Here is a 26,365-nt window from a genome sequence, read left to right as displayed (position 1 = left end):
GGGTCAGACGACCACGACCAGACACACACACACACACAGGGGTCAGACGACCACGACCAGACACACACACACACACACACAGGGGTCAGACGACCACGACCAGACACACACACACACACAGGGGTCAGACGACCACGACCAGACACACACACACACACAGGGGTCAGACGACCACGACCAGACACACACACACACACAGGGGTCAGACGACCACGACCAGACACACACACACACACAGGGGTCAGACGACCACGACCAGACACACACACACACACAGGGGTCAGACGACCACGACCAGACACACACACACACTCAGGGGTCAGACGACCACGACCAGACACACACACACACACAGGGGTCAGACGACCACGACCAGACACACACACACACACAGGGGTCAGACGACCACGACCAGACACACACACACACACAGGGGTCAGACGACCACGACCAGACACACACACACACACACACACACACACACAGGGGTCAGACGACCACGACCAGACACACACACACACTCAGGGGTCAGACGACCACGACCAGACACACACACACACACACACACACACACACACACAGGGGTCAGACGACCACGACCAGACACACACACACACACACACACACACACACACACACACACACAGGGGTCAGACGACCACGACCAGACACACACACACACACACACACACACACACACAGGGGTCAGACGACCACGACCAGACACACACACACACACACACACACACACACACACACAGGGGTCAGACGACCACGACCAGACACACACACACACACACACACACACACACACACAGGGGTCAGACGACCACGACCAGACACACACACACACACACACACACACAGGGGTCAGACGACCACGACCAGACACACACACACACACACACACACACACACACACACACACACACACACACACACAGGGGTCAGACGACCACGACCAGACACACACACACACACACACACACAGGGGTCAGACGACCACGACCAGACTCACACACACACAGGGGTCAGACGACCACGACACAGACACACACACACACAGGGGTCAGACGACCACGACACAGACACACACACAGACATACACACAGGGGTCAGACGACCACGACCAGACACACACACACACACACACACACACATAGACATACACACAGGGGTCAGACGACCACGAAACACACACACACAGGGGTCAAATGACCATGAAACAAACACACACACAGGGGTTAAATGACCATGACACAAACACACACACACACACACACACACACACACACACACACAGGGGTCAAATGACCATGAAACAAACACACACACAGGGGTCAAATGACCATGACACAAACACACACACACACAAACACACAGGGGTCAAATGACCATGACACAAACACACACACACACACACACACACACACACACACACACACACACAAACACACAGGGGTCAAATGACCATGAAACAGGCAGAGACACACAGGTTCCCACGAGTTTAACAAACACACACACACACAGGTCCACACGATTAAAACACGCATGCCCACGAGTAGAGTAAAAAACCGACACACGCGTCCCCCACAAGTAAAACACGCTCGCTGACACATTTCATTAGCAGCACAGTCAGTATAATCTCCACCGCGTCGACACCTCCAGTTTTAGACCCGACAGTGGTTTCACTGTGGAAGCTAGCTAACCCTTGCAACTGTCATCTTAGCATTAACGGATGGCTCCATTTTGTTTCCCTCCCAGACACGCACCTGCCTGACTGCGGGCTAATTAGGACACCTGAGACAGCATGGCCACCAGGCAGGCCGTAATGTGATCAGACCACTTGTCAGAGGGACAGAAAACGACAGGTGGAACATTTAATGTGACTGTGTTGGATTTCCAAACATAGCTTAAGCTAACGATAGCCAGGAAAAACGTATCCAGTTGATCTAGACTAAAGGTCAGGACTAAATGTAACATGGCTTTATCCTATTCTTTTCTTATGAATTATTTCAAGTGCACCCATTTTGCTGCGTGACTAGGTATGACCAAGCCTCTTAAACCAGGCCTAGAACGTCACATGCTAGGCCTGGCTAATACCTATTGGACATCCGTTACAAAGGGGTGCGAAAAACTTTTCTGTCAGTAACGTCTCAAAACACGTTAACCCACTCTAATTTGTTGCGTGGGCATTTCCCAGGTCAATATCTGTTATTGTGACCGGACTACACACTCACGTTAGATGATATAACAGGACCGGTAACGCTGAATGATGGGTTTTCTAAAGAGGTATGTGGTTCCTGTCACAATCTTCTGCTATAATATTAAGGTGTGGATGAGGGAGAAAGAATTAGCGCTTTTGTGAGGGGAAAAGGCTAATTCTAAACCGAAGGAAAAGAGGTCAACCCCGAGATGTACCAAAAGATTTTCACCTAATGAATTTTCTCATCCTCTGCCTCGTTTTGACCGGCTTATGCTGCTGAGATTCCTTTTGCGTACAGAACACGAACCTAATCCTCGATTATTGAAATCAGAGGAGTAACCACTAGTATCAGTGACATGTCCATTTTCCGTTTCAATAAGTCGCAGACTGTCGGCCATGCTTGATAAATGAAACTTACCATAGACTGAAGGAAGGCACGCCAAAACATATTCTTTTCAGAACAGCATTTAAGCAGAGAAGTTGTAATGGCTTTATTGACTCGATCTTATGAATACAGCGCAGTCCTTCCAAAACAGAATTAAGCAACCTGGAAGGAACTAAAAACCTTCAGTAAATGTGTTGTCGTTGTCGTCGTCCCCCCCCCCCCCCCATGTTGTCTCCAGCATCCAGTGTTTTGAACAGTATTGAACCCCCACGTGAGTCTGCTCAGCAGAGTAACTCTCACAGTCCAGCAGGGAGGTGGAGGCCTGCATTCTGGGAGGCCTGCATTCTGGGAGGCCGGCATTCTGGGAGGCCGGCAATCTGGGCAGAGTGTTGTTCTCCCTCCTTCTGGAACTCGGTAATAAACTTGTGCTAACAACAATGCACATCCTCTGCCTTTCAAAGACCAACAGCAGGCGCGCACGCGCACACGCACGTTGGATGAATGTTGTGAATAGACCAGGCTAATCGCATGGTGAGTATGCAATTCTGTTGAGGTACCAAGTCAGACAGCTCTGTCAGTGCAGCGCAGGGCGGGGGTCTGAGATAGTGTGTTTGACCTCAGGCAAGCAATTACTCTCCCTGCCACCGGCATCAGCATAATACCAACAGACCAAAGAATTACAAAAAAAATTACAATTACCATCGGATAATGCACATCAACCCCCCCCCCCCCCGAGACATTACACACCAGTCCTTGTCCCTAAGGCAGAGGAGAGTGGTAAGATAGATAATGCTGCTGTCCCCCCCCTTCAATGTCACAAAAGATACTCTGCCAGCCGGGAGAATTTGGCTTTAAGGGAACCAAGTGTATCTTACTGATATGTAACAGCAACGACTGACTCACCACGGCCACTGAGTTGAAGTTTCAAACATCCGGATATGGTGATGAATCAATCTAATTACTACCAATATGCTAACGGTTAATGTTAAAAGCACTACATAATATTAGGATGAACTGATTCAACAGGCCACGCTCAAATAGCCTATATAAAGAGGTCTCTCTGGCCCACATAACCAAGGGACAAACACCAAACACATCACGGTAACAGTAAACGGTCAGCTAAGTGAGCCATGGGCCTGTAATGCACAGTGAACTGGGGAGGGCTGGTCAGGGCACTTAGTCATGCTATTACTAATGAAAAAGATTACAGTTAATCAGACCCTGAGGGAGGAAAATAAAGAGAAAGCCCTGACCCTAACCCTAGTCCTTAAACTGAAATCTAACCCTATTTCGAACTTTTACTCTGCTCTAAGAAACAGCTTTTTTTCCCCCTCACGCGAAATGGCTAATGTCCCCACAAGGTTGAATTTGACTAGAACTAGTGGTATTGGTATTGCGCAGTGGCACTGGTTTTGACCAGTCGTACTGGTTTTGACCAGTCGTACTGGTTTTGGCCAGTCTTACAATTCTTCCAAGAATGTTCCCTACTGACCAGGATAGTAAACAGGGGCATAGACACATTAATCAGTTAGCATCAGACAGGAAGCCGGCCTGCTGTGTTGAGTGTGTCTACCGTTCAACTCCGCCTTCAAACAACAGATGGTCCAAGTGGACAGATGACCAGCTTCACGAGAGGGAGGGCCATGTGGAGTGTGTGTGTGTGTGTGTGAGAGTGAAAGAGAGGGAGAGAGATGTAGAGAAGACATTTTTACAGCCATATGCCCATGTGAGCAATTCATCTTCCTTTCTCCAATTCTCTGGTGGATGTAAAACATTACACCCCGTTGAAAACACCTTCTGGAGCTTCCTTCACAGAGTTAAAGAAAAGCCTTAAACACACGTGGATAAGTGCAGTGACATGATATCTGTCAGGAAATGCACTCCGCATCCAAACAGGTCCTGAGTCCCAGGCAGGCAACTCCAAGTCTGGAAGAGCAAGATGAGAGTGACCTTATCACCGACGCTGACAGCCAGAAGAGGAGGAGATGAAAAGCAGAAGAAAAGAGTTGAAGGGCCACGGACAGTGCAAAAGGAATTCATACTTTTTTTTCTCGAAAACCCACCACCAGGCAAAATTGGATTTGCATTATGACTGCGTAAAAACACTCAGGCTGTGAATGAGGTGTTGTCAGTCCCCCTCAGAGAGATCCAAGGGACTCTGGTGTGGTGCGGCAGCAGAACCGTCGTGGGGTCCTGAGGGCAGACGTTCCCCACAATGACTGGTGCAGGATCAGCTCATATTAGAAGTCTCAGATGGGTCACAGTTCAAAGTTCAGTTATCCTGACAAATGACATACTGAACTGAGCGGTGATCTCGTCTAAAGCCGTCAGTAAAACTAAGCCAATAGGCAAAAGACGATTTCCACGAGAAACTGAGTTTGTGGGGAAAGACACCTAGCTCTGCAAGCCCTGCACACAAGCGCTTATGCTAACATGACACTATAAGACCATGGCTTGTTGACTAGCATGCTAAGATGATACTCTAAGACCAAGGCATGTTGAATGTATCATGCTAACATGACCCTAAGACCATGGCATGTTGACTGTGACCCTAAGACAATGGCTTGTTGACTCTATCATGCTAACATGACACTATAAGACCTTGGCATGTTGACAGTGACAAGCTAACATGACACTATAAGACCATGGCATGTTGAATGTAGTATGCTAACATGACACCATAAGACCATGGCATGTTGACGGTAGCATGCCAACACTATAGCCAACAGCAGGACCACAAAGAGGTTGGCAGAAAGTGGAACACCATACGGTCCTCTGGCATACACCCAGGTCCATGATGCAGCTTTCCCTCGTAACTCACAGAACAATGGGGGTGGTTGTGACAGCTGCTTGTGTTATGGGAACACATGTTCCGTCATGTTGCTTTCCCTGAAGGTGGCTGCCTATAGCCAACAGTCATGCCAGGGGGCCTTACAGTCATGCCAAGGGGCCTTACAGTCATGCCAAGGGCCCTTTCAGTCATGCCAGGGGGCCTTACTCTATGTCAGCGATACCCAATTACAGCTGTTTGCAGCTTAAGACTGGGCTGTGGCATGTCGCGTAGTTTGGGAACCATTTTAAGCTGGCAACTGGACAGTTCATCGACATGATCATTTAGGGGGATAACAATTGTATTTAACGTACTACAAATAATTCAACATACCAGGTGACTGTTGACATCAGCTCGGCTTGGCTTCACTCTGTGTGGCGAGACACCACCTGGATCAATAGGAGATCAGCCTTGGCATCGACACAGCAGGCACTTTACACTGACAGGCGGGTTAACTTATGGTCTTTTAATTAGGCAATAAAGGGGATCTGGGCCTGCTGAAGTTTGATGTATGATGTATTTACAAGACTAACAGTGTCACTACTATACTACAGAAACTCCTTCTGATATGGGTGGACCCAAAAAGGGAAATAATTTATTTAAGCAAAGTCCAATCCCAGCAAAAACTCCCAAGACTCCAAGACTGTAAATACTGAATGCAGTCATTAAAATGACTTGAAACTTGTATTCAATGTACTTAAGCCAAAGCGTCTGGGCGTCTTAAGTCAGAGAGTCTGTGCGTGTGTCAGAGCGTGAGTCTGTGTATTCTATTACTGAGGATTTGCACTAAACTGCATCCAGTTATGCACATAAGGACTAAGCCTCTACCGATCTGAAGAGGACCAAACATGAAGAGGAAAGCATGTGTTTCACCCTGAGCTGAAATTGACCAGGTGTGGTCCTCCAGGTCCCTCTGAGTGGGGAGCAGACTCAGAGAAGAACCGGCTGCTTAATGGTGCGAGCCCTGAGTTGCATTAGGACATCTCTGGAACATCTGGAGGTTGTGGCAAGGTCTCTTACAGGCTGACAGAAACGCTATAGACCTCACCTAAATATCCTGTAGTTTCTACACCATGTTTAATCACAGAATTAGATATATCACATCATAACCCTACCTGCCAGGCTTATTTTAAGCCGGGGGTACCATACCTGAACAGGCAGCTGTGATCCTTTGCAATTTTCCCCTTGCTGTGGGTATTATGGCTAGCTTGTTGGGAGAGCGAGACAGTGAGTGTTCCCCATTGTTTCATAGGTTAAAGCTGGGTGCAACTTAGCCAGCATTAACACACACACAGCTGTAAAGTTAGGAAGACTGGTGTTTGATCCTGGGGCGCAGTCTTGCATTGATGCATAATTCAACTCTCTGGCTGGTCAAGGGAAAGGCTGAGAGAGAGAGAGCGAGAGAGAGAGTGTGTGTGTGTGGATACAGAGCACTGTGTTAGCTGGCAAATAGAGAGGAGAGTATACTCCTGTTTCCTATCTGTTGTGTTCCCCTCTTCGTCCATCTGTCACTTATGAAGTGCCACAAAGAGCTCTCTTCATCGCCCTCCATCTCCAAACATGTGCACGTTTAACTCGGTGGCGTCTGCTACAAGCTAAGCTTAGCTGGCAGAGTCACTAAGAATGTCATGGCACGGTGTGTGTCATAGGACTGCAGCGGTGTGCTTTTCTTAATGGACACAACATGTCGTTTCCGTGAAGCCACGGAGCAGCCCAGAGCAGTGTAGAAGCAGTGTAAGATGACACTGGTGGAATGTGACTTCCATACAGCTTCAGGAGACTGCATTACTCCGGGATGCTAAGTAGCAGATGAGTGCAGGGAAAAGGGCTCCACAGTGCATGTTTCCTGCCCCATAAATCCAGCAGCATCAGCACAATCCACAGAGCCCCGTGTGGGAGGTGAAGGAGAGGAGGTGGAGGAGAGCCGAGTGACCTTGTGAAACATGATGTTATGGAATTAGGGAGGACTTCAGGGAAAAACCATTAAACCCAGAGAGAGAACATTAAAGCAACAGTGTGCTAACGTTGTTAGACACAAGACGAGATGGATAAAAAAAAAAAAAAAACTATTCAGAGCTGGGAAATTCTGCAACAACAGTGATATGCAGTTGGGATCCGGCATCTGTTCACCAAAACATGCAGAAACAGCGTAGGAGGGACCAGCACTGATGGAAGCAAACAACAACACATTGGAAGTGTGTTGTTTCTGCTGAGCCACGGCATTGTGTGGTGACCACTCATCTAACTGGCCGCCCCCAGCAAACACTCAACCATGCCCACCTTCACCAGCCACCCACATAGGCTGCTCACATGGCTTGGGATTGGGCAGAACAGCACCATTAGCGGTGGGTGAGCATTCAAGCCATTTCCCCTCTATTCAGAACTCATTCGTCCTTCCCTGCTGCAAGGCATCAGAGCGGAGTTAAAGTACCAGTAAGAGGAGCATTTTCTCCATCTCTGCCTCCCCCTTTGGCTCACTCACCCCCCCTCCTCCTCCTCTCTCCCCCCCTCTCCCTCTGTCACCCTCGCTACCTTTCTCTCCCTCCCTGTCCCCTTTTCTCCACACCTCCCTCACTCTCTCTCTCTTCCTCCTTCCCCCATTCCCTCTCCCGCCCTCCACTCCCTTCCCCCTCCTCTCTCTCAGAGAGTGGGCAGGAGAGGCAGACAGGGGAAGGATGAGAGAGAGTATATGAAGTGATGTTGAGGGAACGTGGATTTCAATGAGAACATGACATAGCGTGCATGGTTGTGTGTGTGAGTGACAAAGAGGAAAAGTGTGCAACGTGTGTATACACTGTATGTGTGTCTGTGTGTGACGCTCTGTGTGTGTCTGTGTGTGTCTGTCGGTCTGTGTGTGTCTGTGCGTGTTCACTCTGCCTGATTTATCTGCATGAGTCCTGTGCTACTAGTGAGGGGAGGACATGTCCACTTGACGTCATTTTGGGTCCATGCCGGTGACTCTCCGGAAACAGACCGAGAAAGAAATCATACATGGCACACAGACACACCCCAGTTCCATGTGCTACCCCTCATCAGAGAACCCTGTCCCAAAACCTGCCTGGCCAGAGACACAAAGCAGGGAGGTAGTACTGGGCTGGCTGAATGGACTAACACAGAGAGTGAGATCAGAAACCAGAGCATAGAACCATGCCAGAACCACCCCCCCCCCCCGACTGACCTCCAGTCAAGTAAACAGTGGGGAAAGTGACTAGTTAGCTTGTAGCCAGAGATCTGTTCACAGCAGAGGAAGGAACAACAGGAGGTTGTAGCATAACCCCGGTCATGCCAACAGTCCCAAAACAATAAACACCCACGTCTCCATTCTCTGAACCCGACCCCAATTACTGTCCCCTTCACTATGACCCTCAGAGTCACCCCGGCCCAAGACCAACACCCCCCCCCCCCCCCCCCGTAAGTACCCGAGCCGGGCAAAGAAGCCTCACCGTAGTTAGAAGAAAGAGTCTGCATCCCCAGCTACTAAAATCCAGTACCATGGTGAAGTACCTGAAGGACGTAGCATGGAGGGTACGCTGATCAGAGACACACAAGGGATTAGAAAGGAAAGAGGAAAAAGAGAGAGAGGCAGAGAAACAAATAGCTGTGGGCAGACTGAGCTCTCCGCAGTGGTGGAAGCAAGTGCCAGGTTCTGGCGCATGTGCAGGAAGTCCCGGAACACATAAGAACACAGGCAGACCCTCCTCCTCTTCCTCCTCCTCCTCCTCCTCCTCTCCGACTCCAGAGCTGCAAGTCAGCTCTCGTTCGCTTTTCCTCCCTCCCTCCCCACCTCCACTCCCTCCCTCCCTCCCTCCCCACCTCCACTCCCTCCCTCCCTCCCCACCTCCCTCCCTCCCCACCTCCACTCCCTCCCTCCCTCCCTCCCCACCTCCACTCCCTCCCTCCCTCCACTCCCTCCCTCCCTCCCCACCTCCCTCCCTCCCCACCTCCACTCCCTCCCTCCCTCCCTCCCCACCTCCACTCCCTCCCTCCCTCCCCACCTCCCTCCCTCCCCACCTCCACTCCCTCCCTCCCTCCCTCCCCACCTCCACTCCCTCCACTCCCTCCCTCCCTCCCCACCTCCCTCCCTCCCCACCTCCACACGGAAGTGCTTAGGCACGCTGACTGCAATGTCCACACCCTCACAAAACATACTGAAGTCATAGATGTAAAGCCAAGGGGTCCAGACATACAATCTATTCATGTTTTCTTCCTCACATAAACCCACTCCAACCACGTAAATGGACCCAGCCACCAACAAGTTAGAGTGTCTAGGGTGTCGATCATTTTGTCGAAGCAAGGTGCGTTTGTTTTATGATTTAAAAAGAAATAAGGTTCTAAATGAAAAACAAAAGGTTTGTTATTATTTCCAGGGAAATATGGAATTGTGGAGAAAGAAAAATACTGTGGTCAATACTCCATTGAGTGTTATCTGAAGACGGTGTGCCAGTACTTCTGTCCATGACTGTACATTGATCCTGGAACACAATAGTGTATTTTGTCTAAACCATGGCTCTTTTGTCTGATTTGGAAAGAAATCAGATAACGTATTGAAACTGGTTAATCCAAAAGGCGTGTTAATGGTAACAAACTACATTTGTGACAGAATTCCTGACCGGGACCCTATCGCAAAATGAGTTTCTTTTTTTTATAAAGCTACAGATTCAGAGCTTTGTAATGGTATACAAAACAAAACGGTTTGATAAAGTTACAGGACAGATATGCTGCTTTAAAAGTTGATAATCTCCTATACTTTTGGCGCTTTTCCACTGCATGGTACCGGCTCGACTCAGCTCTCGAGGTCGAGGCGAGTACTGTTGAGCCAGTACAGTACCACGCAGTGGAAAAGTGCCATTCAGTCTGAGAAAAGAGGCTTGAAAGATTCACAGTTGCCAGAGAGCTGGTCTTTGTTTATGCCCATTCAGCATAATCCACACCCTCTTTGGCCTTAACCCCAACCAGCTATTTAAGTATTCAAATAAGGACACACAGACCTTGTGCTAAACTGGTCTGGTTGGTCTCTAATAAACACATACTATATCAAACCAAATAAAATAATAAAATAAAAGTTTTTTCACATACACTTGATACATCAGGTATAAATAGTAAAGTGAAAGGTAAAGTAGCTTAGCAGCAGGATTCATAAAATAGTAGCAGCAATGAAAGTGCAGATAGTTTGACTGCAGGTGGACAGCCACTGAGCCGTTATAGGATTATTGATTAGGCATAATCACTCACACCTGGATGAATGACCGGTCACTTTTGTGAAGACTATGCAAACATAACAGCTAAGCATAATCACACACTCCTGGATGAACGACCAGCCATTCTGGTAGCTTATTATCAAACTATGTGACTTTCTCACTTTTGTGAAGAAAAGCTAGCTAACCAAAAAACAAGCTAGAAAACAGAAAATTTTACCTAGCTGGTAAGTTAATGTTGATACCTAGATAGTTAACGTTAAGCAGAAACGTCAGTAGCCATAGCGAGAGAACAAGCAATACAAACGACTTTGACAACATTTTGAAAAGGAATTATCTGTAGCTAGTTAGCTAACTTTTGACTTCCCCGTATACATGCAGGAATGACTGAATATCCTACGATTACATACAAAGTCCTTTGTTGTTTGCGTTTAGTCGGTTGACGTTGTTTACAACGCGTCTTTTCGCTACCGTTCACACTCAAGGATTTCAATACTCCTAAGAATATATGTGTCTTTCATTGTCGCTATCATAACTGCCATGGTTGTTCTTTTCTTGTAACAGTTCTGTGGACAGTGGTTTTAAAGATGAGCCAGTGTTTTCTATCCACTGTTGGCACTGCAATGAAATGCCTCAATTTGGCCTGAACGTTTTGAACAGTATCAAAGTCTGGGAATGGGTTTCCTCACTGTCGTCCGATTCATCTTCTGAGTCATGGCATCATTGTACTCCAGAAAGTAGTATCTCACCACTTGAGATTAGTTGATAACCCCAGCAAAATTCAGGGCAGAAAATTCAGGGCACATTGTTCACTTTTTGAAAAACCCAGGGTTACAATACTATTAAACAAGCACAGTGTTATGACAGAAGTCAGTGACTTGGCAGACCAATCAGACCTCAGTACGTCAGCATGTCCAGCCCATTCATTATCTCAGCCTATCATGTCTAGCAAAAGTCATGTTTGCTATTTTCTGCTGGTTAAACAAGGTTGAGTTTTTTATTTTATTCATATTTACACTTCACATACTAGTTTGTTATTAAGTCTCATGAAAGTTCACATCTCCAAGGCGGCATTTCTGCAAAAAAGACAAAATGTCCCAGAACATGTTTTTCTTCTTAAAAACGACTCCTGAAAAGTAGTGACCTGCGACCTAATGCCCCCGTTCACTTATTCTGTCACATTTAGGTAAGAACCTGCCCAGCCCTGCCAACAGCATGAGTTAGCGTTGGGACGAGCTTACAGTCAATGTGGACTGCATAATACAAATTATAGTACAAGCCTAAATAAAGAGATCCAACCATTTATCTGTGGCGACACCTCCCTGCAGGGCTGAAGGACAAGTTCACACAAGTTAATGTTGTAGAAGTGGATAGTTCTGTCATGTAACCCATGATGATGACATTGGATGGCCATGCTTGACCTGCTGTAATACACTGTCTTCCAACTAGAGTGTTACATCAACTTCATAAGAGAGAACGCTGAAAGATTAAAGGGAAATCAAGTTTTTGACTGCACTGGCCCTTTAAGGCTAGCTTCTACTTAAACCAACAGAGAAGTGGAATAACCCTATTACAGGACCAGCTTGTCTAATCCCCACCTCTGAATCATCTACTACACAAGTATGAATCACCTATGCGGGAATCATCCAGACAGATATGAATCATCTATTCACAGCTGACTTCAGCAGTTTTGTTGGGAACGCAGCACAAATCTACAAGGGATTTCTGTGACACCGCATTACCATTCTGCACATTGCTGCTAGGGCTTAATATATCCACTAATGTAGGTACGATGAGACTGGGAGTGCTGACACTGATGAATCAGTAATCTCTGCCAGACTGAGGCAGACAGTCTGCAGCTTCACAGTCGCCAGGTGGGACTGCTAAGAGCCCCGGGCTGGGGAAAGGAAGGACAGGTGACGTCTTCAATGACAGCATCAATCACACGCCGCTGCAGTCCAGGACTGGGTCTAGTATCAGTTACGGCTGAACTCCTGGAGCAGGCTCTTCGGTACAAGATGGTACCAGGGTGGAGACTGCCCAGAAAGGGCATTAGGAGCTGAGGGGATTGGGCTCCGCTAAATCCAGCCATTTCCTGTAGTCGGTCCACTGACTGCCCCTGAAGCTCATTCAAGTACGCCATCGTTTAGCTTGGTTTTTATACGTAGCTCAGCGCAGTCAGTCATCTACAGTATGTCCTCTCCTACAGCTTGTTCCTTCAGGGATCTGAGCGAGCTGTGTGCTATGATGTCCTGCCAAGTTACCCAACAATACCTGTGTTGAAGCAATACCTGGCGTGTGTGAAGCATCCAGCATCTATAATCCCCACAACTCTCAGCACTGTCACCCTTCATTCAAAGGAATCTAAAGGTTTTACACACAAAAGTGGAGCGGAGGCCTCCCCCGGAGATGGACTGAAGCCATGGCCCCCCCTCCCCCTCCCCCACCTCTCTCTCTATCAAGGCAGGGCAGGGGAGGTACAGTAGAGGAGCTGGATGGATTAACGGATTCAGTCTGGCTGGATGTCCACACTGAACCAGGGCAGGGGGCCAGAACCAGTCAGCATGGCAAGGGCAGGGAGACAGAACTAGAGAGACAACAACAAAGGAGAGAGAGCCGGAAAGAGACACATCGGGAGCCCGAACAAGACAGAGAGACACACAGAGAGAGACAGACCAAGACAGAGAGAGAGACACACAGAGAGAGACATACCGAGAGAGAGACAGACCGAGACAGAGAGAGAGAGACAGACCGAGACAGAGAGAGAGAGACGGACCGAGACAGAGAGAGAGAGACGGACCGAGACAGAGAGAGAGAGACGGACCGAGACAGAGAGAGAGAGACGGACCGAGACAGAGAGAGAGAGACGGACCGAGACAGAGAGAGAGAGACGGACCGAGACAGAGAGACGGACCGAGACAGAGAGAGAGAGACGGACCGAGACAGAGAGACGGACCGAGACAGAGAGACGGACCGAGACAGAGAGAGAGAGACGGACCGAGACAGAGAGAGAGAGACGGACCGAGACAGAGAGAGAGACGGACCGAGACAGAGAGAGAGACGGACAGTGAAGGACCAGAAATCTGGTAGACCAATTAAAATGTCTTACCACAGCCTTACTACAAAGGAAGTCCACCGTCCTACAGACCTCAATGCAGAGACAGTCTGAAAAAACTGAAGTAGCGCTTCATGTCCTGTCTGTACATCATACCTACACTGCCTGCCTATGCCTGATCAGTCCCACAAGTGCTATCTAAAGAGGTGAACTAAATTCCACAGAATGTCACCTCAACACCCAACGAGTAATGAATAAACACGCGCGGCATGATGGGGAAACAACAGCCTGCCTACTAAGGCCCACAGCTGCAGAGAAAATCTTTCATTGTGACAATGTGCACAGCTTCCTGACTCGTGGCTCCGTGCCGGATTGGTCTTGGTTGCACGAGCCGCTAAATTTGATTGGATTTCATTGACACCGCTGACAGAAAAGCCTGCAATTAGCAGCCGGTGCTGGGCCCGACCCAACTGGCTTAGCTGGCAATGACAGTCAACAGGGCCGCTGAGCTACAGTGGTGTTAGCTGGCCAACTAGGATTCCTGCAGCAGATACACATGTCCTCCAGCTATTCCATCATCCGCTTTCGAGGCGGCATCAACGTAAGCTGCTAAGCCACAGCACACCACAGGTCCAAGCGCTGTAGGCATGTGCTGCGTTTTGGACCGTATTTGGCATCCACCGGAGTGTGTATAAAGCGGGTAAACTGACCGCTCCTGAAGAGATGATGTGATGCCGTTACTCAGCGGGAAAACGGGTTGACAACGCTGAGCTCTACAGCAGAGTAGAAACGACCGGTCTTGTTCCAGGGACCTCGGCGGACCCGCCTTACAATCTCCACGTGCTCTGACATGTCGGAAATGTTTACCGTAGTCTGTGCCGGGTCAGGAGTTTGGGTTCGTCTCCCTCTAAGTATCACACTGCAGTTGGCTGGCCCTCACTGCAGATTTGATTCTTATCATGAAGCTTGAGGGATTTGGAGGCTAGTACCCCATCAATCCTGAAGAGACACCATGCATGTGCTTTCTACTGTGAGACATCTTTTGGGGCAAAAAAACAACAACTGTGGTTTGCTTTAATTTATGGCGGACATATGCGGACGAGATCTTCATTTGCATACAGGGAAAGGTACACAAAGAACAAAGCCTATATCTTTGAAACTGACAGAATAACCAGGACACGGGTTACAGAGTGGATGCAAACCAGAATTGTTTCGCCAGAACTTGTGGGGGGGGGGGGGGGGTTCAAGCAGTAGCTGAGACTCTTTCCAACTTCACTCACTGGGCTACAGAACATAGTTTTGTGACTCCGAGGTAGAATGGTGCCACTAAGGAACCCAGATGGTGTTCTACAAATTTATCTTGGTTCTTGTCAAATCGAATGTTCAACAAGGAAGAAGGTCGGAATCAACACGCTTGGAGGAGAGCGTTTCTCTGACTAGCTTGCAGTTGCTACCAAGAATTGGCAAAGAAACCCCAGAAAATTATAACCATCATTTTTGTTTCTCCTTTTTTTATTTGCAATTCTATAACGTCCTTCGTAGATAAGTAGCAGTACAATATCACGAAGCAACCGCTCACAATAAGCAAGGGACTAGACACGCCCAGTCAAAAAGTGCTGGCACCGCCCCTGTTGGCAGCACCTAAACAGTCAAATTCTGGGCATGTGCAAACTTACTCTGAATAAAAAATATATATATATTCTGATATCTGGTTTTATTTTATTTATTTAAAGAGTGGACACAGTGTGGGCTTGTGTAGCACAGTGACATGGTTTAAAACACTGTTGCTGTGTGTTTGGTTGCCTCAGGTTTTCTCCCAGAAGTCAGTTCTTCAGGAGCCTACAAATCCTACTGCTGTGCAGTAGAAGAAACGCACACTTGTAAATCTCAAGTTTTGAGGAAAAGCTTATTAGCTGTTCAAGTCTAATGATGGCACAGCTTCACTAACTCAAAACATTGATGAAACATTGAGCGTAAGAGGAACAACTGTCATAAAAAAAAGGCCTTGAAGAATGTCCTTGTCCAGACAAGGGCAGTAATAGAGAGTCATGTAACATTCTCATATGAAGTTTCTTCAAGTAAATAAGAACAAATTATAGGAGACACAACCGGTCTCCTGTTTCATTGGGACTGAAACCCTTTACAAATGACCTTAAACCTTGGTTTCCGGGAGATGAGTAACTTGAGTGGGAGAAGAGGGCGTGTGAGATTTTGCCTACTGTATAGCAGACTAAATTTAAACACTGGAGATGTGAACGTAACTGGCTCCATTCCAAAAGGTATGCTTAAGTGGGCTTCACACCTCTCTAGTGAACATGTCACACTCCACATCCCTGGAGAGAACAGCATCACTGCCGAATAACAGGCACTTCGTTACCGCCTCCGCGGCAATGCTCTATGTATCCCAAGTCACAGTTAAAATAAATATGGTAAGCAGACGCTAACTCGTGACCGGAGGCAAGTATGAGCGCTGAAAGTATTAAACCGGTTCACGGCGGCCAGGAGAAATCACAGTGGTGGGTCTCAGGGATTTAAATAGCAAATCAAAACCTGTGTTGGCTGAGGCAAAGATTTTATAATTGATGAACTTGAGTGGGAAGTTTTACACACCATTACACACAAAGACACATAAAACACAAAAACACCACACAAACCCCGGTCAGACTTACCACTGTTGCGATTTTTGCGGTTGGACTTGCCGCCAAGCAGCATCTTCAAGCTGTTCCTGAACATGGCCGCACTGGTCTGCACTGGCTATAGATAAATCTGCAGAAGAAGAAAAATTAAAGTGCTATAAAGGTCATTTAGGCTACATCTAGTGCCATTGGCGATCATCTGCGGTCAGTATTCACTTTGTATCTACATTGCAGATGGCCAGAAAGCACCTGTCACTTTTGAGGTAAAGATATTGCAGACGGAATGATTCCAGTAAGATCAACAGCAGAACAATTCACAAGGTATATTATACACACTTTATTGTATCCTTGTAAACGGGTTAGCACAATTCAGGTAGTTAATGACATTTTCTCAGGTACATCCTCTGTTACATACTAACAATGTATTTGTATTCTCTCTGAGGAAGAGGTGAAAATCACACCAGCTTGGAGGGAGAATATTGTTAATTTCTGTGTTATAAAGACATGCAAACTCCACAAAAACATATTCCCTCATTACAACACATCGAAATAACGTTATTATGTTTACTGTACAAAAGATTTGGCTACTGCAAACAGATTACGATTCCCTCAAATCCAAAGGCTTGACTGTACAGCATTGTAGCAGTAAATGGAGGGAAAAAACATAAAACGGTTTATCTTTAAGATTACTTCACACTCCCCTGCCTCATACAAGCTCTCACACACATCCTCTCTCTACCACACACGCACGCACACAGCCACTTCCCAACCTGCTTCTAAATGTTAAGGCACCAAACAGTATTCAAACCCACCAGGTACGATTTTTCCTTTAAATATAGCTTATAATAACTTTTTAGACAGCACTGTATACCTTTATTGTGAATATTTTGAAGTCTGCAGAGCCAATAGTCTACTTTGTCTGTTCTTGCTGTGCTCTCCAAATGTGTGCATGGTTAACGTTACTACTATTTCACTCAAGTCTCATTACCTAACTAACTAATAGCAAGACTATGCCTCATTAGAAGACTCCCCGGGACATGATTTATCGACCCTTTCTTAGACATGGATGCAACTGTCATTTCCTTGCTTTGAGCATGTCCATCTCTGGACGAGGAGAACTGTTAATCTAATAATCTCGAGCTATGTTTGCGCAGAGTATGCGCCTGCTACCTGGGTGTAGGCCACTTAACCTGAAAAAAGCACTATGTTTATTAATACCGTAAGTAAGCTATTTAGTAAAACATTATTTCCCCACAAAGTAAAAGTAGCTCCAGTAGTATTAGGTAGATGGATGACTTTTGTTTTAAGACACCCGATCTTCAGTTAAATGTACTGTTTAGGTTAGGGGCTGCGTGACTGAAATGTAGACGCTCAGCATTTAGGTGGATAGCTGGCTAATAAAATGTAACATGCTGGGTGACGCGGACTACGTAACATGCTGGGTGACGCGGACTACGTAACATGCTGGGTGACGCGGACTACGTAACATGCTGGGTGACGCGGACTACGTAACATGCTGGGTGACGCGGACTACGTAACATGCTGGGTGACGCGGACTACGTAACATGCTGGGTGACGCGGACTACGTAACATGCTGGGTGACGCGGACTACGTAACATGCTGGGTGACGCGGACTACGTAACATGCTGGGTGACATGTGTCTGGCATCATGCACTGACTGAACATTTTGTTTTCAGATATTTCACACTGACATTGTGAAAAGTGCAATGGGACTTTTGGCCGACTTAAAATGTTAGAAATGTGAGCCGATTAGACCAACGACTGATCACCTGGGTTAAGGGAGTGTGCTCAAGACCACCATGTTATCCAATAAAGGCTGTATATGTAAATATATTGAAAAATTAATCCCAAAACCAACTGAACATTTGTTCAAGGGGGAAGGGAGTCTCAGGGAAATAAAGAACATTTTTAAACACTCATTAATTAAAAATGGATTAATTACAAACAATGATCACTTGAAAAATTTAATAACAAAGGCTCCACTAAACCTCTCGGGATTATTTTATTAACTACTGTATGTCCAACAGCGTTCACACCCAAAGCACAGATAATTACTGGTGTGTGTATACATGTGTGCAATTGCATAGGTGTGTTTAACAGGCCTGGAAATGTTGCCAATTTGTGTCACTGGGAAGTACGAATTAGTATCAGCGCACGCAGGATTCTAAACTTAATTTTTAGTTAAAAAGACCAAGAGAGACAAAATCTGAGAGAAAAAGACTGTCCTTTCTCCTGTGGCCACCACTGCCACGTTGCATGATAATTAAGGGGAAGAAATCGAGTTGTTGAAATAGGGGAAACACTGGCAAATAAGAGAGGCCTTTAATGCCATCTGAGGTTCGAACAGCCTTTCCTTCACAAAGTATAGATTCAACCCACGCGTTTAGTGTCTTGGGAATCACTGGTACCATACTGTTAAAACCCCCCTCTGCTTTCTTGTGTCACATTACAGCTTTATGATTGTGGATCATTATTTTCTTTAAACTTAGGGCTATATTCAAATCAAATAAGCCTTGCAGTATTCACACATTAGGTCTGTTTCTGTTGGTCAAATTATCTCAGACTGATCTAGTGAGGTGGTTTTCAACCAATGTACCTTGAGGAACCGTGCTGCAAAACCTTTCCTAGTCTTGCTTTTTTACCTCAACATGCCCAGGGTTACTGTAATCTGTAAAAGTACTGCTAACGATACCTTCAGAAACGTGTCACATCTCTCTTCCCTTTTAGGTAAGCCCGGTTCTCGACATGGCTTTTTGTATCATTATCTTTGTGACCAGGTTGTTGTGACATTCGTATCATTCAAGGGACACACATCACAAGCCATTAGTATTTTGTATCACTTTGCCTTTGAAAATTAGAGGCACAACAAATTCTGATTAGGCTTTGCAATACAACAGCCATTGCCATAGACAGAGTATAGCTTTGTGGTTGTAGATGCATATTGACAATACAAAAAAAACACTTCTCTTGCATGAACCATTCAAAACAAATTATTTATATATAACAAGAAAACCCTATTTCATACAAATCTAAAAAGTTTTTCGTAAATGACACAGTGCAATCAAAGTATCCTTTCAAAAGTATTTTTCCACATTTTGTTATGCTAAAGTATTTAGGACAGATATTTTGTATAATTCTCAATGAATGTTCAATCATTTCCATCAATCTTTTCAGAATTTCATTAAGGGATAGTGGGTATAGAGCCAAAAAAAGTTCATGTAATATATTATAAATTCAGACATGAGCTTTCACTCCATAATTTATAGTAGGGATGATAGATATGTGATTGGCCTGTTTCATGACAGATCAGTGAGTAGGGTTACTGGTCTCATCAGACCACATTATACTTTGCCATTCTTTTTCACATGCCTTTTTGTAAACTCCAAGCAAGCTGTCACACGACTTTTCTCAGGAGTGGCTTCCGTCTGTCTACTCTCACACAGAGCGCAGTACGAAATGTGAAGATTGTTGGATTTTTGGTCACATGGCCCTTCTTTTCTGGTTGCTCAGTTTGGTCAAGAGTCAGGATAGCTCCACATTTTCTGCCTCCTCACAATTCTATCAAACATTTCCATGGGAAATTACTGTAAATTAAAAACGAACATAAATATTACTAAGATGAGTTTGAATGACTTGCAGCAATGAGCTTTAGAACACTAGGATGAACCACTTTCAGAGAGTGGTTCATTGACTTTCACTCGTGCCCGACTCATGTCCAAATTATTTCAAAGACGCTGTCAAACAGAGTCCTCCAGTACGACCTTGTAGAGGTAAAATACTCCACACCATGTCCAGGTCAAGGAACATATCAAAACTTTTTTTATTTTTTTCTCATTCCAACAACCAGTCCTCAGTGGAACACACTTAATAGAAGCAATTAGCAGCAGGAGTGTTTGAGGAAATACAGGGAGACTTTAGAAAGCTCTTTCAACGGGTGTCAGGCAGCCAGAGCCACAGAGGTAAAGGGAGATGACTGCACAAGGGAGGTTGCAGCTTCAGTTTGGCTTGGTGCTTTTGTTTTGTGCAATGGGGGGAAGGTAACGTGTACAGTAACAGATGTTCCATGTTAAAGCTGGGGAATGACTCAGCGAGACACTGGGCCCTGTGGCTTCTCCTGGCAGCCCCCAACGCCAAACATTAACAAAGACAAGTCAGCGTGAAGCCCCCCCCCCCCCCCATTTCTCTTCTACTACCATGTCCTGTTATCTTCTGCCTCACCCTTGCCCCTCACCTGTAGCCTCGTCCAAAAAAAACAACTATGTTTCTTACTCCTGCCAATCCTCCAATCAACCAGTGTCATCTAGTTGCTTTTCAAATGAAACATTTGCCTCTTCAATTCTCCCCATCCATTCCTCCATTTTCTCTTACAGTCGATTCACTCTTCTGTGGATCTCATGTGTAGATCCAAACTTCCTTTGTCTCTCGCGCTCTCCCTCTCTCCCTGGTCCAGAGGCGGTTTGTAGTCGTGGTCTGACCCAATGTCAGCTTTCCCCTGGTAGTATTTCCTGGAAGACTTCATCCCTACTAAACCACCATGACTAGAGTGGCGTGACGTGGCAGCAGAAATCAAAAACATACAGCCTTATTTCACTCAAACAGCTGGGGCAGACAACTTTAATCTGGTCAATACAACCCAGACCCACTTGGATCACCCTCTCTCTCTCCCTCTCTCTCGCTCTGTGTGTCTAAGAAAACAACCTGCACAGCGAGCCAGATAATACTTTAAGCACAGAGGGTGGCTGGCTTAAACAAAGACAGCCATTCTGAGCCAAACAGACGTCCTTTGACGTTATCTTGACGGCACATCTACTTCATTTGTCGCAGGGATAGGAAGAAACCAGGAGTGAAAAACAACAATCATCCCCACAAACTGAAAAAGCAGAGCTAAATGGCAGATAATAGCTGCACATACTGTGGGATATGTCTCATTACATTTCTTTTAATAACATCTCTAATTTTACCATTTAGTCAAGTCGCTGATTGCAAATTACTTAAATTGTTCATATTCAGAGGTTTCTATGAAATAAGAACAATAATTGATTACAACAGATCAAATGACTGAATACTATTCATACACTATGATTCATAATGTAATAATATATTTTTCCTAAATAATATGTAAATAAAAGGCAGATTTTGATTGCATAAATTGTCTGGGCTTAACCAAACAAAATCAAAAAGTGGCCAATAAGTTGTCACCCTCCACAAGAACCATTCTTCTTAAAGCCCTTCAAATGAAGCGACCCACAGCTACAGCACCACCACCTGGTAATTTGTCTTGGGTCTACTAATAGTTAGGCTTAGTCCATACCCTGTGTGCTCATGGGAATATTGCTTTCTTCCTTCTTGCCATTTTGCTTTTCACATTGGAGAGGAAATGGTTGCCCAGGTACCTGCTAGAGCGCGGCGCTACGTAATTAATAAGCCCGGAGCGAGTCAGCGTGGACCTCCGCCGTGACCTTACACGGCAGCTCTGTGGATAACGCTAACAGCGTCAGCAAAAAGAGAGAGGCTCGGGATCAGGTCCTGTCAGAGGCGGGCACCATCGTTGACAAGGCAGCAGAACCAACATTGAAAAGAAGATGAGGATGATTCCAGTGAGCTGGTGACCTTATCCCAAAGCAAAAGAGAAAACGAGAAAACTGAGGACTGGAGAAACTAGGCTTCAGTCTGTTCGGGTTGATTAGTGAATTGTCTTAAATATTATTATCTTTTTTTTTTTACTTTTGGAGACCCAATTATAGATTTTCAGTGTTAGATTTAGAAAATGTTTTAATATAACGACAAATATTATCCACTGAATATTTCTACACAGCATTTTGGCTTGTTCACTTGAGTTTCTGAAAGTCCATTTAGGCTTTCATGAGTGTCATGCAGCAATGGGGTCTTACGTTTTTAAATACTTCAGAATCACAGAAAAGGGCAAAATGTACTTCAGTGTAAAACATTGAGACTTTGCAACAAACTTGAACCCAAAATACACTACCTTTAGAGGATATCAAGTTGTGTAACTCTGAGAAAAGGCTTTCATGAAACATTAAAATATAAATGTATGAATGCAGGACGGGGAATAAGTCTGGGCACAAAACACTTACCTCGAGTTCAAATGGCATGTGGGGGATGTTTCTTGAAATGTAACATCCCATAGATATCTTAGTGATGAGAGCCATTGCCCCATTCAAAATGTTTTTGAAATACAGAAGATCTCAAAGGAGGTGTAATGAGATTTGGAGTTATGACCTCACAAGACTATAAACAGTGGTTAGTCAAACATGGTCATCTATTTGACTCTCAATGGCTATGCTTTGTCTTGTGAGCAACACAACCTTCACTTACAGTTTTTCTATATAACTTCAGTTGTGTGCTGTCTGAAAGTCTTATGGGGCTCCTTGGTTTTCATATTCTTGCAAATACAGTACAAATGTACCTGGACACATGTAAATTCCGAGAGAAGTGTATTAAATCTATTGAGGATATAATCAAACCCTGAAAATGTATGAACTGTGGAAAAATGGAAAAGACTGCACTGATTTCATTATATTTGTATCTGTCTGTTTTTAGAATCAAATGTGTGCCAAATTACTGGGAAAAAGTATCTAGTACGTGAAAAATAAATTTAGTATGAGCAGTTCCTTCAGTAATGATCATAGCTTGGAGTGTTCAAGCCCATGCATTGGCAGACCACTCGAGGACATTCAAAGACTTGTCCCAAAGCCACTCCAGTTTTGTTGAGGATTAGTGTTTTCAGGTTGTGGTCATGCAAAAAGTTGAACTTTTCCCACAGGCTGAGATCATGTGCACTCCGGACAAGGGTTTTCTTTAAGGACCTCTCCATATTTTCTCCTAAAATGTTTCCGTCACCAGTCTACCTGTCCCTGCATTGAAAAGCATCCCCAAAGCATTATACTGCCACCACTATGCATCCCTATGTATGTCTAACTGTTTCAATCCAAAGTTATGAATAATGCATTATACATTATTGGCATAATGTCATTGGCACACATTCGTTTTCAGCAGAGGTGGACCGATAGTGGATTTTTAAAGTCCGATAGAATGATAGTTTGGGGCAGGAAAAAGCCGATAGCCGATTAATCGACCGATGCCACCACACTGTCAGGAATTAACAATCTTTGACTTTATTACAAACAGGATAACTGTTGAACTGAACATGTAATTCAAAGAAAATATGTAAATAAACAAAAATCTGGAATTGAACATCAAACTGACTGATTCTAGTATGCACAATAACACTGTGGGTGGGAGCTATATTAGAGTTTACGTTAGACTTTTTTTTGACGGCGTTTGACAAAAGAACAGCTACCGGACATATGTTTTAAATACCCATAATAGCCTACATTTAAACAGTAATAAAACAAATGCAATGATCAAACAAATGTTTTTTATTTAACTGTCAGCAGAATGAACTCTTCACAAACTAGTGCTGTCGCAATTAAAACATAATTGCCTGATTGAAATAATTTGAGCCAGATCACAATTATTCGATAGACAACTATCCTATACACAATATTTGGATAAAAAAAATAATGTTTCCAATCTGAATAAGGGATTTTGTAAGACAATGTTTGAGATGTCTCAACAAATACCATGTGAATTATGTCATTTTACATAGGATGACTAGGCCATGGAGGCAGAAGAGCGTGACAGCTCTGCATAAAGTTATAAGTGCATATCATTTACTAGAACTCATTTGCTTCTAAATTTCAGTAGGTTTAAACCTAGCTTAGAATCGTTTTGCAATGCACCATAACGTAGCCTAATTTCGCAACATTATTATTTAATAGAGTCGCTTATTTATTGGATCAACTCTGATCGACAAAAGAAACACTCAAGCGTGTGTAAAATATTTTGACTAATAATGTAAATAGAATTTTGTAATTTCCAACCATATTTCCCACAGAACATTTTGGCCGTTGATATTTTCATCTGCCAGACAACTACAGTTCTATAATGGGCGATGCTGTTCTATGATCTATCACTGGCCAGGAAGGATTACCTCTGTTGCGCATCCCTTTACATTGTAATGACACTCTTACAAACCATTAATGTTCGTGCATATTCCCGGAGTAAGGAGAATCCAAAAGTGTTTCATGAATGGATAGTTACATGGCTGGATAGAACTGCACTGACAGAACGGCATATTGGAAAGTAAAATAAAAGTTGAATGGTTTCTCCTCCCTGTTGAAACGGTTTTTTCTCCTCCCTGTTGAAACGGTTTTTTCTCCTCCCTGTTGAACGGTTTTTTCTCCTCCCTGTTGAACGGTTTTTTCTCCTCCCTGTTGAACGGTTTTTTCTCCTCCCTGTTGAACGGTTTTTTCTCCTCCCTGTTGAACGGTTTTTTCTCCTCCCTGTTGAACGTTTTTTTTCTCCTCCCTGTTGAACGGTTTTTTTTCTCCTCCCTGTTGAACGGTTTTTTTCTCCTCCCTGTTGAACGGTTTTTTCTCCTCCCTGTTGAACGGTTTTTTCTCCTCCCTGTTGAACGATTTTTTCTCCTTCCTGTCTGCGTGTCTAGTATCGTGGACAAGGAGCGGATAGTGTTGCGGTATATATTAGAAAGAGAACTTACGAATATATACCCATGTTGTCTAACCCCATCGCCAGAATAATGGAGAATTACAGAGACCGCAAGGTTTAGCCCACGTTGTCTAACCCCATCGCCAGAATAATGCGTTTGAAGTCTTTTCATGGAGTGGAGAATTGCTTTCGGAGATATTTTTTTTCTTCAATGTAGTCTACATTGAAAAACTTAATTTAAAGTTTGTCACGCATTTATGGCAGCCCCTATCCAGCACACTGAGTGCCAGCACTTGTGTCTCATAAAATCAAGGAGTGCCATTCCATAGGGTCTTTACCAGTTGTTTAGATTACTATCAGGAGTTAATCCCACGCACACATTTTCAGCAAAAGTGGCCTCCAAATTATCAGATATAGCCATTGGCCCACAGTTGGGCTAGGCCTGCACATATGGCTAGCCAAATTGTAACAACAAAGCTTGCCAGAAAAACAGAGACCGCATGCTTTCGGCAGGGCAGCAGTTATCTTCAGTCTCCATAATGTCAGTTAACTTTCATTTAAATATAAATTCTCAGGTAATGTGACATTACCCTCAGGTAATGTGACATTACCTTGACTTGTTGTATGCTCATCGTGATGTAAGTCCCATGTGAGGAGGCAGCGCAGCCATCAGCCACTATTGGCGCCAATTTCTGCCGATAGCAATAGTTTGCAAAACATCCTATCGGCGCCGATTAAATCGGTCAAATAATTAATCAGTCCACCTCTAATTTTTACATCGCAGCATGTCTGTACAATTTTACAATAAATGCACCATATTTTTATTAGCTATTATAAACAAAGTTGTTTGTGAAACCACACAACAGGCTCCATGTGCGGGAGGTGGAAATCTATACATCTAGCACAAAGAAAACCCTACAACAATATTAATGACAGTAGCATACTTTCAGAAAGTTATTTCAAGTACAACTTGTCATGGTGAGGCATCGAGCAACTCTGAGCCCTTGTGTTTGTTGTACAAGAGGACATGCCATTATGTCTCTGCATTATGCCATCACCAGTACCTCCTCCCCTCCCCTCAGGCGCCTGATAACAGATGCTAGGCATATGTTCCCTAAAATGGCAACGGGAGGCTGAACCTTCATCAACCCTACGATGGGTGGAGCAATAAGAGTTTGATTACCGACTTAGGGAGAAGAATTTTGTCACTGTGGGGTACAAGAGAGCCACAGGTTTGCCATTTCATTAACATACTGCCTAGGTTTCCTACAAAGCCCTTCAATATCCTTGTCAAATTCCCTAATGGGCACCACATTTTCACCATCCAATGGGTAGAGGATTTGGAAGGTTATTAAGTAAGCAGGTTATTAAATAAACACCCCCATATTCCCCGCTTAGACAACAACCAATGAGAGCATAGAGCATCCTTAGGTGTGGAAATTAATGGTTAAAGACCGCCCTTGAACTCCTCTGAACGGGCCAGAATTAACCTTTTCAGTGCTGCA

General features: G+C 44.9%; 1 protein-coding gene across 4 annotated transcripts in view; it reads right to left on the bottom strand.

The window, feature by feature from the left end:
* tanc2a (tetratricopeptide repeat, ankyrin repeat and coiled-coil containing 2a) overlaps positions 1 to 16,448 on the bottom strand; it is a 72,576-nt gene extending 56,128 nt beyond the window's left edge. For 3 of the 4 annotated variants that reach the window (XM_020051037.2, XM_020051038.2, XM_020051041.2), the window contains exon 1: positions 16,341 to 16,448. In XM_020051037.2, the coding sequence (XP_019906596.2) occupies positions 16,341 to 16,404 (64 nt within the window). In that variant the 5' untranslated portion in view covers positions 16,405 to 16,448. Of the gene's footprint in view, positions 1 to 8,864; positions 9,048 to 16,340 lie in introns of those variants that run through there. The other variant, XM_020051040.2, reaches the window with a different exon arrangement.
* Between the last annotated feature and the right edge of the window lie 9,917 nt (positions 16,449 to 26,365).

This window comes from Esox lucius, chromosome 11 (genome assembly GCF_011004845.1).
Source record: "Esox lucius isolate fEsoLuc1 chromosome 11, fEsoLuc1.pri, whole genome shotgun sequence".
Taxonomy (NCBI): Eukaryota; Metazoa; Chordata; class Actinopteri; order Esociformes; family Esocidae; genus Esox; species Esox lucius.
This window is presented reverse-complemented; position numbering and strand designations above follow the sequence as displayed.